The sequence below is a fragment of the Choloepus didactylus genome, chromosome 15 (genome assembly GCF_015220235.1).
Source record: "Choloepus didactylus isolate mChoDid1 chromosome 15, mChoDid1.pri, whole genome shotgun sequence".
NCBI lineage: Eukaryota > Metazoa > Chordata > Mammalia > Pilosa > Megalonychidae > Choloepus > Choloepus didactylus.
Window position 1 is genome coordinate 741,819 of NC_051321.1, and position 14,207 is coordinate 756,025.

The 14,207-nt window shown below is 59.2% G+C and overlaps 1 protein-coding gene across 1 annotated transcript in view; it reads right to left on the reverse strand.

Moving 5' to 3' along the window:
* The window catches only part of INPP5A (inositol polyphosphate-5-phosphatase A), a 203,136-nt gene that overhangs the window by 95,245 nt on the left and 93,684 nt on the right, over positions 1-14,207 (reverse strand). Inside the window, 1 exon segment of the mRNA XM_037804264.1 lies at positions 12,509-12,596. Within this exon segment, the coding sequence (XP_037660192.1) occupies positions 12,509-12,596 (88 nt within the window).

The following is a 14,207-nucleotide window of genomic DNA, read 5'->3' on the forward strand; positions in this document are numbered from 1 at the left end:
GAGCCTTAGCACCCCCCCCAGCTGAGCCCCAGGCCCCCTCCCCTCCCTCACCGGAGCCCCCCACCCAGCCCCCGCAGGTCCCAGCCCCACTCTGCACGGGGCCCCCACAGCAGGCCTCTGGAAGAGGCACTCAAGAAGTTCAATTGTGTTGTTTAGTGTTACCCAGAAACGAGAAAACACAATACTTACAAAAGTTACACCTGAAAAATCTTCAGTCCAACTTACACTCAAAGTACTTAGCAAAAAGGTCAAAGCTCCAGAATTTGCTAGATAAATAAATGTTGGTGAGGCGGACGGATCACTGGAGAATTGGGGCATGGCAGAGAATGAATAACCTGCAAATGCTGCCCAAACCCCATTATTTCCCTCTTTCCAGGAGCCCAAAGATTCATGTCCCCGCATGCCGCCAGCTCATTAGCGCGCAGCACCATCCCTCTTCCGGCGCTGGCCGGGCAGCCGCGCAGCCCCCCGAGGCCCCTTTAGTGTTTAATTCCCCATCATCTGCTCCACTGAACAGCTTAATCTCTGCTTGTATGATCAATACTATATCAGTGTAAATTAAAATGACAATTTTAAAGTAATTAAGCCTGTTAATGCCCGATTCAAATGTCATTATTTGCACAAGGGATTGGGGAGAAATTACGGCGTGCCCGGGTGACGGGGAGGTGTGGGTGGCCCCGGACCCTGCTGCGTGGGGCCACTGCGGGCTTGAGCAAAGCAGATTACCTTCTGCGTGGCCCTGCCAGGATGCCTATCCAATTTCTAAAGAGGATAACACAATTTGATAAATTTAATTCCAGCTACAAACTCAATTACTGTGATAATAGATGAAAACTGGGAGGAGACTCTAAACGAGGCCCACATTTTTAAAAATACACTTAACTCCAAAATGAGATACAACAGTAATGGTTTGATTTGATTTGCTCTCTCTCTTTTGAAAACCCTTTAAATAATTACGATGGTTGCAAGAACAGCCAGCGTTTATTAAATAGCCCGAGCTCTAATCCGAAAGGGGCTGCGGCTGAAGCCATTTGGGTCACAACGAAACGTCTGCTGTCCTTTGCTCGTCCGGCAGCATTTATTAGACAAGCTCAATCGCATCTTTACATTATTGGATCTCATAAATAGGTCTCTAAAACTCGGCCGGCCTCTGACGAGCCCTCACCGGCCGACGTGCTGGCTGCTCCAGCCCCAGCTCAAAGCGACATCCAGCCATTGTTCTCTAGGGGGAGTTTAATAAAAAGAAAATTAAAGAAAAAAATACCTCGCCTTCCGAGACGGCCAGAGCATGGCGTGTACAGTATGAGTCAAACTGTCTCTGAAAAGTTATTCACAAAGACATCCTTTCCCCCAGAGCCCTCCTGCGGGAGGCAGCGGGGCCGTGCCCCACTGGCCTGCCCGGGGCGTGCGGAATTGCTCCAAGCGGGGGCTGCGACTGCTGGACTGCATCCATCAGGGCGGCAATAAAAATTGACAAGCAAACATTAATTTCAAGATGAAGTGAAAAGTGTAACAATTTCCGCTTGAAGGATGTTTGAGAGCGGTGTGGCGCATCTTTCAGGTTTTTCTTGGACAGCTGCAGATGGGAATCGCACACGGTACACAGTTCTGCTCCAGAAAGCAAAGGAGCCTGTTGACGACGGCCGCTCGAGAGTGCCACCCACCACTGGTGCGGGTGCCGGGCCACGTGGGACCTGTTTTCAAACGTGAGGCTGTACACTTGGGTTGTCTGCATTTCAAATTTTCTGTAGAGGAAGGAGGTTTGTAATCGGTGTTTCTTCGCATGGCTGTGCTCAATAATTTCACGTCCCTCAAGTCCCCCCTCCCACAGAGACTGGATTTTAAATCAGCATCAACGTAGACACGGAACAACGTCTGCACAATATCTTCCTTTCCGGACTTTAAATGCAAATATCCCTGATGATAAATTATTTTCCAAAGTTCGTAGAAGATAAACCAGTGTTAAGAAGCAAGGACACATTAAAAACCATGATGTGGAAGAAAACACCAGGAACACAGAATGTAATTGTAAGGCAAGTGTGATAAGGAAATAAAACAGTGCCGACGTTCCTCTCTTTGAACTAGGAAAAAAATGACACAGTGAGGGAGACCTCCACATCTTACAACCAGCTTTCTTTGCAATCATGAAAAACAGGACTTCTTCAGAAAGGCAATAGATGATAAAAGTGAGGCGCAAAATGTGGAATAAGTTTACCTTTAAAAGCGGCATTTTTATGAATCTAAGCGGGGATTTTCCTGTATTCTAAAGGTCACGCTGCCAGTGGTGGCAGCTTCGAGGTGTGGGATATTTGAAGAAGGTTCTAGGTGAAAGTGAACTGGTTGTATATTGTCAGAGTGCTTTGAAAATGCTAGTGCATCCTAAAGGTAAAGTAGCACTGCATGCAAATGCTAGCACATCCTAAAGGGAAAGCATCTGTGTGCGCAAATGCGCCAGCTCCCAGGCTGACTGTCAGGATGGGACTTCTAGGGCCCAGGCAGGAGCAGCCCGCTGCAGTGTCAGCCCTACCCCCACCACCGCTAGGGAAACTTCCGGGACCCAGAGGGGTGATCTCTGCTGGCTCAGCAGGGCTGTGGCACGGGTGGAGCACCCCACAGACAAGCAGAGAACCTTGACTGGGACGGAGCTAGGAGAAAAACGCTGTGGCCACCAGGGCTCACTAGGGCTCACTAGGGCCCACCAGTGCCCACCACCACCAGCACACAGGCGCTTCGAAGTCAGTGTTTTCTCTCCTCCGAGCAACGTGACCCTGTTTAAAATAGCAAAATAGGAAGCAGCAAGATCCCAATGAGAGCAAGCCTAATGGCATAAATTAACAAAAACAAAGAAGCCCGAATACCACGACAGAGCCTCACATCCCTCGGCACCTGCAAACGCAGGCAGGAGCCGCCGGGGTGGGTCCCCAGGCCCCCGCGAAGCCCGCGGAGAAAGGCCGCCCCTTCCACCCGGTCCCACCCCGCCTGTGTGCACACGCGGGCCCCGGGCCCGGCCGCGAAGCTCAGCCAGAGACTGACCCGCACAACAGCCAGCGGCCACCAGCCACGGGCAAGCAGCCGACAACGTCAACGCCCAGGCGACAGGCACCAAAGACAGCCACGCTGCCCTCCGACGGGCGCCGCTCCTCACGCAGCCCCGGGGGAAACCGTGGGCGCCCAAGGCAGGCAGCAGAGGACCCGGCTTTCCGCTGCGAATCACGCAACCCGGCCTCGCCCCGACCCTCGCTCCCCAGAGCAGACGCCACCCCGGGGAGCGGCCTGGAGCGGCGTCGGCCCCAGCACCCTGCCCTGCGGCCTCAGCTCACTCTGCGAGCTCAACTCCCGGAGCGCGAGGAGCCAGCTCGGGCTGCCCGCCCCAGCGCTGCCCGGCTGGGGTTTAAGAAAAGATCTGCTTACTACGGCTTTGCTGTTCTCCCTCGGGGGCAGTAAATCGCTCCTGGGAGGCCACGGCCTGGGGGAAGGCAGAGCCGGACACGAGAGTCCCCACGGGCAAGTGTCAACAGGAGCAGCTCCCCGGAGGCCCACGGGAAGGGAACCGTCACTGGAGGCCAAACGGATAGAACAACAAAGCTAAAGGGTGACTCAACCATTACTATTTTTTTTATGTTCGCCGCTTCACTGATTTTCTGTCAAAAAATGCTAACAAGCACGGAGGTCCCTAAGAGCGTCAGGATTTCTCGGTTTGTTCACCAATCCATTCTGGGCGGCGTATTGTTCCCCGGGGCTGAGGTGACACAGCCCTCGATCACACCTGTCCACGCCCGATGGATGTCCCCACCGGCCCCTCGGCCCAGCCGTCTACGGTGCCCATTACGGAGTCCCCACGCAGGCATGGCGCGGAGCAAGCGACTGCCCTGTGGCCCGGCCCAGCCATGGAGCGCACTGACGGCCACACCCAGGACCCCGTGGCCCCCCACCCATCACAGCCCCGCCCCCTGCCCATCAGGGACCCCAGTTGGTGGCCACGCCTCCCACCTGCCGCGTCCCACACCGAGTGGGCCTCAGGAGGGGAGCAGAAAGCAGACACAGCAACCATGGCAACAGCCCCAAAACTCAAGCAGGGCCTTGGGCAGGATGATGGCAGAGGAGGGGTCCTGAGAGGTCGGGGGTCCTGAGGTCAGGGCCACCACTCGTGGCTCATGGACATCACAGGCCTGAGGCAGCTGGAACACCCAGGCCAGGAGCAGCTGCCCAACCCGGGGCTGACCTGCAGGGGATGGAGGGCGCCATGGCTGAGTTGGGGGCCCCTCCTTGTGCCCTGCAGCTGCTGTGCGGGGTGCTCGCTGCCCAGGCAGGGACTTCCCCATCCCTTCACACAGCTAACACCCCCAGACCCCCACTCTCTAGAGGCGCCTCACAGAGCCACAGGGAGGCCCCAGCGGCGTGGGTGCAGGGCCACGTGTGGGCGCCCGCAGGAGATGCTCCCGCCCAAGGCTGGCCATGGCCCTCTCGTGGCACAGAGGACGCGTCCACCACTGTCCCACGGCACCTGGCCCAGGAAGGGGCCCCGCAGCTGCTGGAGCCCCGTGCACGCCCCACCTGCCGAGGCCCAGGGACCGTCACGGCCCGCCCCACACGGGATCCTGGGCGCACAAGGTCAAGGTGTTTCCAGGGACGCTGGGGGACCAGCCAGCCGCCAGCCGGACATACCGCCCAGAGCTCGGGAGCTGGCAGGCACTGCCCATGGGATGGTGCCCGGCCACCACACTCAGATGCTCTCAGGTCAGCCGAGGAGGCAGACGTGGCACAAGACTGTCACCACTCAGGAGGGCGACTGGTGCACCAAAGAGGACGTGCCACGAGCACTGGCATCGGCGAATCTGCGCCCACTGCCAAGCTCCGAGAACAGGGGAAACAGGCAGCTCAGGGCTGTGCTGCGGGCACCTGGCTCCTCTGCCAGTCTCCAGCCAAACGGAGGACAGTGCCCACCTTCCCAGGCTGCAGAGAAAATCAGGGAGGCTCCCCAAAATGACCTGGACTAAGCTGGAATAACAACACCTGTAAACTCAACGAGGCCCTGTGTAATCTAAAGACGGCCTCTTCAGGTTTGCACGTATAATACCTGTAAACGTACGTATAAAACTGAAAGTCATTCATACACGGCTGTTATTTCTTGTGGAACGCTGAGTTTTCTTGATCTTCACACATACAGAGCTATTTGCACAGCTCTAATGTGCAGTCAGCTCAGAAAGAATATTTCCGTTTTCAATTAAATCATTTAAAGTCTGACCACTTACAAGCCACTAACCGCAAGACCAGATTTTCTACAGCTTTACTGAGGTGAAACACATTGAACAAACTGCACGTGCATGAAGGATGTGACGGGGTGAGTCCATCACCGCCCGGGTGACAAACGGGCCACCACCCCAGAAGGCCCTCCCGAAAACCGCTGACCTGCACCCCGTCCCTACAGAGCGTGTGCCTTTTCAGGAAGAGGAATCGGAGTCTGACGCGGCATCCTCACTCCATCCTCCCGCACGGCTGCGGGCATCGTGGCTCCTTCCCGTTCACTGCTCGCACCCACCACAGTGCCGGGCCCCTCGCTGCGAAGGATGAGCTGCGTAGTTTGCAGTTTTCGGCGATTACGAACAAAGCCAAGACAGGAATATTCGAACACTCACGTGCGTGTCCTGGTGTGGACACGGGCTTCCGTCCTCCGTGCGAAACACCCGGGAGTGGGACAGCTGAGTCACGGGGAGCTGCCGGACAGTGGCCCTGACTGCACCTCCCTCGTGACGCGGGACACCGTGTCTCCCGCACGCGTGGGGTGGCCCCGGAGCCCTGGCGAGGGGCCCGATCAGATCCGTCACCTTTTTTATGTGGGTTTTTTACCAGGTTGTAGGAGTTCCTTTTGTACGCAGTGCTTCGAAACAAGTCCTTTCTTGGATATATTTGCAAATAGTTTCTCCCAGGCTGTGAATCGCCTATTTATTTTTGTAAAAGTGTTTTTTAAAGAGCAAATGGGTTCCATTTTGATGAAGTCCAATTGATTGATTTATAATTTTATACACTTTGTGCTTTGGGTGTGACATTTAAGAAATCTTTGCCAGATCCAAGGTCATTAACGTTTCTCTTATGTTTTCTCGAATTTTAAGGTTTTAGCTGACGTTTACATTATGAATGACTTGAGTTCATTTTTTAATACGTTTTGTGTCAGGATCAGCCAAGGTTCTATTTCTGCATATTCCCATCTAACTGCTACAGCACCATTTGTTGAAGTTTGTCCTCCCCCCAGAGAATCTGCCACCTTTGTCAAAAAATCAGTTTGTTCCCTGGTTTACTGCGAGGCTCCGTGCTGCCCTGCAGCCGCTCGCCTGGCCTGACAGCCCTGCGCCGTCTCGCTCACCCGGCTCCGTGACAGGTCACGATGGGGCAGTGGAAGCTTCCAGCTTTGCACTTTCACACCTTTGTTCTGGCCACTCCAGGCCCTTTGCATTTCCTTATAAACGTTAGGACCAGCTTGTCAATTTTCACAAAGAAACCAGCTCCAACTTTAGTTGGTACTGCGTTGAACCTCCAGATCCCCTTGGAGAGACATCTTCATATCGAGTCAGCCAAGGCACGGACACGGCGGGGAGGGCTCACGGCCAGGGGCTCTGCCGCACCCCGCTCCCCCACTGCAGGGCGGACCCCTTGGGCATCTGCTTCAGGGTCCACCTGTGCAGTCGTGCAAGGGTTTGCTGCTCAAGTCGGTGAGCTCCAAGGCCCAGGAGCGGGAGAGCAGGGGTGAGTGTGGTGAAGTTCAAGGCCCGCGTCCCGGCCCACCTGCTGGCAGAGGGGCCCACGGGCCAGGCTCTGGCCAAGGGACTGCATCCCTTTAGCCTCGGCACTCCCACTCCCTCCTCTGCAAACTGCAGGTGACAACGTCTGACCACAAGGCCGCTGACACTCGCGAGGCTCTCATAGCAGTGCTAGACACTGGGGAGCTCGGCCAGTGCTGTGAAGTGTCACGGAGCACCCTGGTGCCGAGCCCCCAGCCCCCACCCACAGTTCCAGCTGGTGCCTGTGTGCTGGCACCTCTGCTTCCGGCAAGCCTGAGCCCTCCTCTGGCTTCTGTTGCGTCGGCCGCAGCGTGGAGCACCGTGAGCTCGCAGCAGGACCCCGCACAGTGGCCAGATGAAGGAACGTGCGTCCCAACAGGAAGTGACCACTCGGCCAGCACATGGGGGGGCTGCCAAGGTCAGGTGCAAAGCCAGGGAGCAGCAAGGGCTGGGCGTCCTCTGAGAACACTGCGGGGCCCCTTCCTCCCCTTTAGGCTCTGCTCGCTCCCCTGGGCCAGTGCAGGGGCCTGTGGGCCGGCCGCTGCCCACCTCAGACTCCAGTGAAGTGGAACCAAGGGCCCCTGGCCCACCGCGATGGCAGGACCTGCCACGAGCCGCATCTACGTCACGGGCCCCAGGGCCAAGCCCCTCCCCTCCCAGGCTGCCTGGAGCCGGGCGGCTCACCTGGGGCTCAGCCCCAAGCCCAGGGCACCTCAGAAAGGGAAGGTGCTTCAAGAAACACACGATCTGTGCCCCTCGTGCTCCTGAAGAACCTCCAGCATTCACGACGCGGAGCCCTGCCAACCCCACTTCCACCCAGCTGCCCAGGAGGGCGCGGGCGGGGGAGCAGATTTACAGGCCCAGGGGCCCCTCCCGGCCACCCGCAGCCAGGAAACACCGGCATCTCCTCAAAATGCAGGGAGCCTGGCATCAAATTAACCTGGTGGCAATTGTTTTCCCACCCGTTGGATAGACCCGTGTCAGCTCATCTGTTAAGGGAAATAAAAAAGTCAAGCCTAAATGCATAAAAAATTATGATGGAAGTTCTAAATAAAGCAGGGGCTGCGCTGATTGAGTCAAAAATCAATCAATCAACGGGCGAGTGGATTGGGCGCACCTCACGAGCCCCAGAGAGATGATTGGCCCAAACGCTGGGATGTAACGGCGGAGCACCAGATTCCAACACTTTCAGGAAGTAAATAATGAAAAATCAATTCAAAGAAAAAACAGATCGAGAACCCTGAGCCTTGGCGTGCCGACACATTTATTGCTGAGAACCATTTCTCGGCTGACCTGAAAACTTCGGGAGGTGTTTATTTACTTTCAACACCTTCCCTAGATCAATATTTTTAATTTGGATCCGAGTTATTATTTTTCACATCACAGCAGCGAGGCGCGGAGTAAAGTGGCTCATATTTTAGTGCTAAAAAGATCGATATGACAGTTTCACCTTCGGTGCTGCCCCTGCCGGGCCGGCCGCACATCACCGCGTCCCGCGGGGCGCAGGCGCCGTGGCCGGGGAGCAGGTCATTACCCGCCGCAGAGCAGACAGCCGTGATTTAGCGGGGCGCGGGGGCCCAGTGCCCTCGGAAAACCAATCTTGCTTCTCCCACTTTATCAGGCCTGTCTGGGCCCCGGGCCAGCGGGGAGGGGCCGGTTCCGAAAGCAGATGAGCTCCCACATCACAAACGCACCCGCTGTCCTTCCCTTGCCTGGATCAGTGTCCTAGTTTGCTAATGCTGCAAAAACACCAGAGATGGACAGGCTTTTATAAAACGGGGGTTTATTTCACTACACAGTTACAGTCTTAAGGCCACAAAGCGTCCAAGGTAACACATCAGCAATCGGGTACCCTCACCGGAGGATGGCCAATGGCGTCCGGAAAACCTCTGCTAGCTGGGAAGGCAGCTGGCGTCCGCTCCAAAGCTCCGGCCTCAAAACGGCTTTCTCCCAGGACGTTCCTCTCCAGCAAGCTTGCTCCTCTTCAAAACATCACTCCCAGCTGCACTCTCTTTCCTCTTTGAGTCAGCTCATTTATATGGCTCCACCGATCAAGGCCCACCCTGAATGGGCGGGGCCACACCTCCATGGGAACATCTCATCAAAATTATCTCCCACAGCTGGGTGGGGCACATTCCAAGCAAATCCAACCAGCACCCAAGGGTCTGCCCCACACAAGACCACAAAGATAATGGCATTTGGGGGACACAATACATTCAAACCGGCACAATCAGAGAACATCCACCAACTCCGGCCACTTCCCACACACTGCCCTAAAATCTCCGGAAAGCAGGAGGGGCCGGGGCACCGCACACCTCCAGGGCTGGGCCTGAGGGGACCCCCCCTCCCAGTTTCAGCACTCAGCAAGAGGCCCTGGACCCACCCTATAAACTGGGCCCACCAGGCAGGGGGCGGGCAGGGCGGGGTGGGCGAGCCTTCCAGCATCACCCCGTTCCTGAAAGACCTCAGGCCCCTCCAGGGAGGGAGCCCTCTCAGCAGTGCCAATGGCAGCCCAAAGGGAGCAGGGCAGGGACGTGACCCCCTGCGGTTGGCAGGGCACAGGGCACTGGCAGGCCCAGCCCAGCACCACCCCGGAGGGGCTGCAGCACCGACAGTGCAGCCTGGCTGCTGGGGGGAGCTGCCCTACTTCCAGTTACGGACCCCAGGGGCCCTTCCCAGGGCGAGGCTGTAGGAGGCCCCCGGACAGCCCTGGCTTCGGTTTCACAACGGAAACGCTGGCAGCTCCGGGGAGGCTGGGCTTCGGCAGGGACCCGGCTTCCTTGGAGTCCCGTGCCCCCGGGGTTCTGGCCTGGGCCCCGCTCCCCTGCTCACGGCAAATGCAAGGTGCCCAGGCCTCTCGCTCCAGGGACCGTTCTGCCCAGGAAGGCGGGTCCAGGTGGCTGTCTGTGGGGGCGACAGTGACCCACCCCGCTGCCCAGCTTGGCTCTGAGCCACCAAGCCCACCTCCAGGACTGCCAGGAGTTGGGGGAGCCGGGGTGGCTCTGCAGTCCGGGCTGTGAGAGCCAGAGGCCGGTGACAGCTCACCCCGGGCCTTCCCGCCTGCCCACGCCCAGCTTGAGCCCTGGGATCTGTCCGTCCCTCTGGGTCTCCTCCATCCTTGTCCCCCGGCCTGAACGTAGGGAGGCTGCCCTTTGGGGGCTGCCCCCACAGACACCCCCGTGGCCTTTGGTCTCTGGGTCAACAAGAGGCCCAGGACGGCTGGGAGGGAACGTGGACGGACGCTTCCTGGGCGATGCGCACCCCCGCAGTCAGCCGAGGCAGAAGAAAATTATATGAAAATAAACACGTAATTTCTTCCTCGTTTAGCCACTTTGGAAGCCAGAGTACAGGAAAGTCTTTGCCGTGGCGCCCTCCTATCAATGTTCCGGGTTCCGGGGAGGAGGGATGAGTTTTCCATGCTCTTCCGTAGGCTGCTGAAGTCAGACACGCAGTTTCCATGTAGTGGAGAGCGCCGATCAATACACTTGGAAGGCGAAAACCACGCGAGGCACTCACTCAGCGTCAGGGGCCGGGGGGCTGCGAGGCACAATGCCGGGAAAGACCCAACCAAATCATGGTGTTGATGGGCGACTGGCCCCAAAAGCACATCCAAGGAGGGTGCGTGTTCTGAAAGCCGGGGAGAGTTTCCAGAGGAGAGACTCCCACACGGTGCAGGCGGACACGGAGGCTCATCGGGCCCTGGGAGGTGTGCCCCCTCCTTGGGTATCCCAGGCCGGCTGGGCACCTGTCTCGTCCCCGTGGCAGGTGTGGAGCCAGGTTCCAGTGCGGGCGTCCCCTCTCTGTGCTCCCAGGGGCAGAGGCGGCAGCGGCCAACACTCAGGCCCTGCCACACACCGCCCTGTCCTCACACACGGCGCTGCCCTGAGACGCAGCACCGTCCACGCAGGTGCACCACACGCACTGCCTTGCCTAACCCCGTACAACCCTCCAAGGGGGTCTGTGGTCACGCATCTGAGCAGAGGACGGGCCCAGACGGGCGATGCACAGCAGCAGCGCTGAGCTCAGGGTCTGACCCCGAGGCCTCGCCGTGACCCACTCCGGACGCACTCTGCCAGCTGCTGGATGAGAAGCCACAGTCCCCCTGCCTGCAAGTGAACGTTCCAGAAAGCACCTGCAGGCTGGGCTGGACCCAAAACCCAGCCCAGAGGTGTGCGGTGAGCCCCAGGAGGACACGCTCAGCGCCCCTAAGGGCCCTCCAAGGCCAGACAGGACACCCCATCTCCCACCCGCCTCCCCCGCTCCACGGGCCCCACCAGCCTCGATGAGGAGCCATGCAACCTCCTGCTCCCTGGGGCCCAGCCAGACACCCTGCAGAGTCCTGCACGGGGACGTCTCCCCGCTTGCTCCCACCCGCAGAGCGGCTAGGGGTGCTCAGGGTCCCGGGGCCCCACGCCTGCTCCCTGGCCCCGCTGGCCCCCGGGTTCCACGGGCCTCGCCGGCCACGGGAGCTGCCCCCGCACAGGACCGGCCTCGCGGGGGCCGCGCAGGGGAGCCCGAGGCTCGGCGTCTCCACGGGACGCGCCCCCTCAGCGCACACGAGGCCGCGGCTTCTGGGCCGGGAGCGCGTCTCTGGCGCCACCTCCTGGCGAAGCGGGGGCTGCCAGCCCTTCCGGACACCCGGGAGCACAGGGTCCGCGCGCCACACCGAGCACGGGGGACACAGCGCCAGGCGGGCGGGAAAGGCCAGCATGACGGAGCAGGCACCCAGGGGCCTCCCCAGGCCATTGCCACCGCAGGGACCAGGCAGGGGACACGGACACTCTCCTCCACCCCTCTCAGGTGAGTTCAGACAGAGAGGTGGGCACTGCCGGACAGCCCGTCCCGCAAGGGCTGCCACGGCGTCAGGAGGGCCACCGGGAGCACAGCGACCCCTCGAGGCAGAGCCAGGCCATGGGGGGCCAGGCTGACACAGCAGTGGCACGGGTGTCCCAACTCACTGACAGTGGACAACCAAGCCAACATCTCCCTGCCCAGAGCACCCGGTCCCTGCTGCCCCCTCCACAGGGCACACCGCCTGCCCCGGCCGCGGCACAGACAGGTCACTGCATCCAGCTGCAAATGGTGCCGAGCCCTCCACCAGGCCCGAGGACGAGCCGAACCCCACACATGCACGAGTACACGCAGCGAGTATAAGAAGGCCGGGGCAGGTGAAACGAGGAGCCGCCCGCTACGAGGGAAGCTGGGGCTTCCCTACAGACAGGGTGGGCAACATCGGTCATCTGAACCCACAACCAGCTTCTGCAAACCCTGCTCAAACGGCTCCTCTCGGCAGAGCCTCCACCCCATCCCTGAGCAGAGGGACCTCGCACATCCATGGCTGCCCCCTCGGTCCCTGCCAGACTGAGGACGCTCCCTGCTCTTGATGGGCTTTGCCCACTCAGGACAGGCCACGGCCTGGGGAACAGCGCCTCATCCCTCCCTAAAGCCCCAAGGCCACCTGCCTCCACCTCTCGCGTCCCAGCCCGCCTCGCACCAAGGCCTGGGGCCCCTGGGCGCTCCCCACTGCCCGCTCTGCCCAGACAGGCCGTCCGCGCAGTGCCCTGGCCTCGCCCACCGAGACCGGCTGCAGCCAGGCTGCCGCATCTTCACCTCAGGCGCCGCTGCATTCTGCGAGGGACACAGCATCAGACCCACACATCTACCTAGCCAGGAAGGACCAGCCCCTCAGACCCCGCTGCCTCCGCAGGTGCCACGGCCAGACGAGGGCTCACCGTGAAGTGCTCCTGGGACTTGTAGTTCTCGTCCAGGTAGACACGGGCCCGGTTGAACTCCTTCATCGCGTCACTCGACAGGAGCTCTCTGGAAGAAGAAAGGCGAGCTCTTTAATGCAAAGACACACAGACATCGCCCCGTTCTGTGGGCACCAGGACGCTGGCTCATGCACCACGGTCCACACCCTGGAAACCACAGGGCAGCAGGCAGGACCGAGTGAAGGGCGCTGGGCAGGGGCGGACGTACCCGCGTGTGCTCTGCCGCCGGCCGCAGGGCCACCCCCTCAGGCACCCCACAGCCCCTCAACACTGGCCCGCAGCCATGCACCGGGAACACGGTCAGCGGGCTTCTCCTTGCAGCTCATGTCTGGGCTCAACAAGGACGTCAAACCTCCAGCGGCAACAACTCAGAACACACCCTCCTGGGCCCAGCCAGCCCCGGCCTCTCTGTCCCTCAAGGAAGGACAAACGGGAGGCAAGAGACCCTCGAACGGCCATAGTTCACATGGGCGGCCTCCCGGCACGGGGTGTATCAGTTACAATCTTGGACCAGAAGTAAATGTGCAGCCGTCCGCCCACTGCTCCCTACACCCCTGCCATCCCCTGCCACCCCCCCCAACACTGCCACCCCCATACCCCTGCAGCCCCCCACCTCCCAAGCCTGAGGGACATCCCAGGGCAGCCACCGGAAAAGCCAGAGGCCTCCGGCCCGTCTGCTTGGGCTCTGTCGCGACAGAGGGAGATGGACAGATGCAGCCCCCGGGGGCCGGCCCCGTCGGCCGGGGGGTGCCTGGTTCTACAGCCTTGAGACTTAATGCCATTCACAACTAAAAATGAGTAAATTGGGAGAGAAAACTGTAAAGGAAAGGTGATTACAATAATATTTCTATTTTTAAAAAATACTTTACTTCTTTCTCCAACTGGGTCCTGATGGAGGTGCTTATAAATTACTTCAGATTCTCAGAATTGACTTCCGCTGTACCGTTTTCTCGAACCATCTGTACATCGTGTCCTGGCCTTGGCGGGAGAAGCAGGGCTTCTGTGGCAAAGCACGAAACTGCTCTAATCTGCTCGCCTCGGGGCCGAGTCCCCTGAAAAGCCCTTCCTAGGAGCTTGGGGGCAATAGGATCTGGCCCGCATCCTCTGCATCGAGCCAGCCCGGGGCACTGTGCCACCTGGAATGTGGGGACAAGACGGTGGGCACCACCACATACTCTGCCCGACAGGCTTCCCCGCCTCTTTCAAAATTCTTCAAAATAAAGTGTGTCCAGCATGTGGAAAAGCTTAGAGAAGAATCAGACGAGCCCCATGATCCCAAGGCCCACGTTAGTAAATCCTACTGCGGTGAGGGATTTGCTCTTCTGAAAACAACACCACGTCCAGGGCTGCCCGTGTGTGGACCCGGATCTTGGACCCACTCCCCACCTTCCTCCCCGAGGGAACCACCCCCAAATCTGCTCCCTAACATGCCAAAGTATTACGCATTTGCTAAATTGATCTGTTGGCTATGATTAACTGCACATCACACCCAAACCTGAGACTTTAAAAAGGAATCTGCGAGGAAGGAGGGGGCAGCAGGGACGCTGGGCTGTGCTGCAGCACCGAGCGCCGGGGCACCACGGCGGCCTGGAAGGTCTGTGCCAAGACGGCCCTGGCACGGCTGGTCCGTCAGTGTGGACAGCTACCCGGGCGGCCGAGG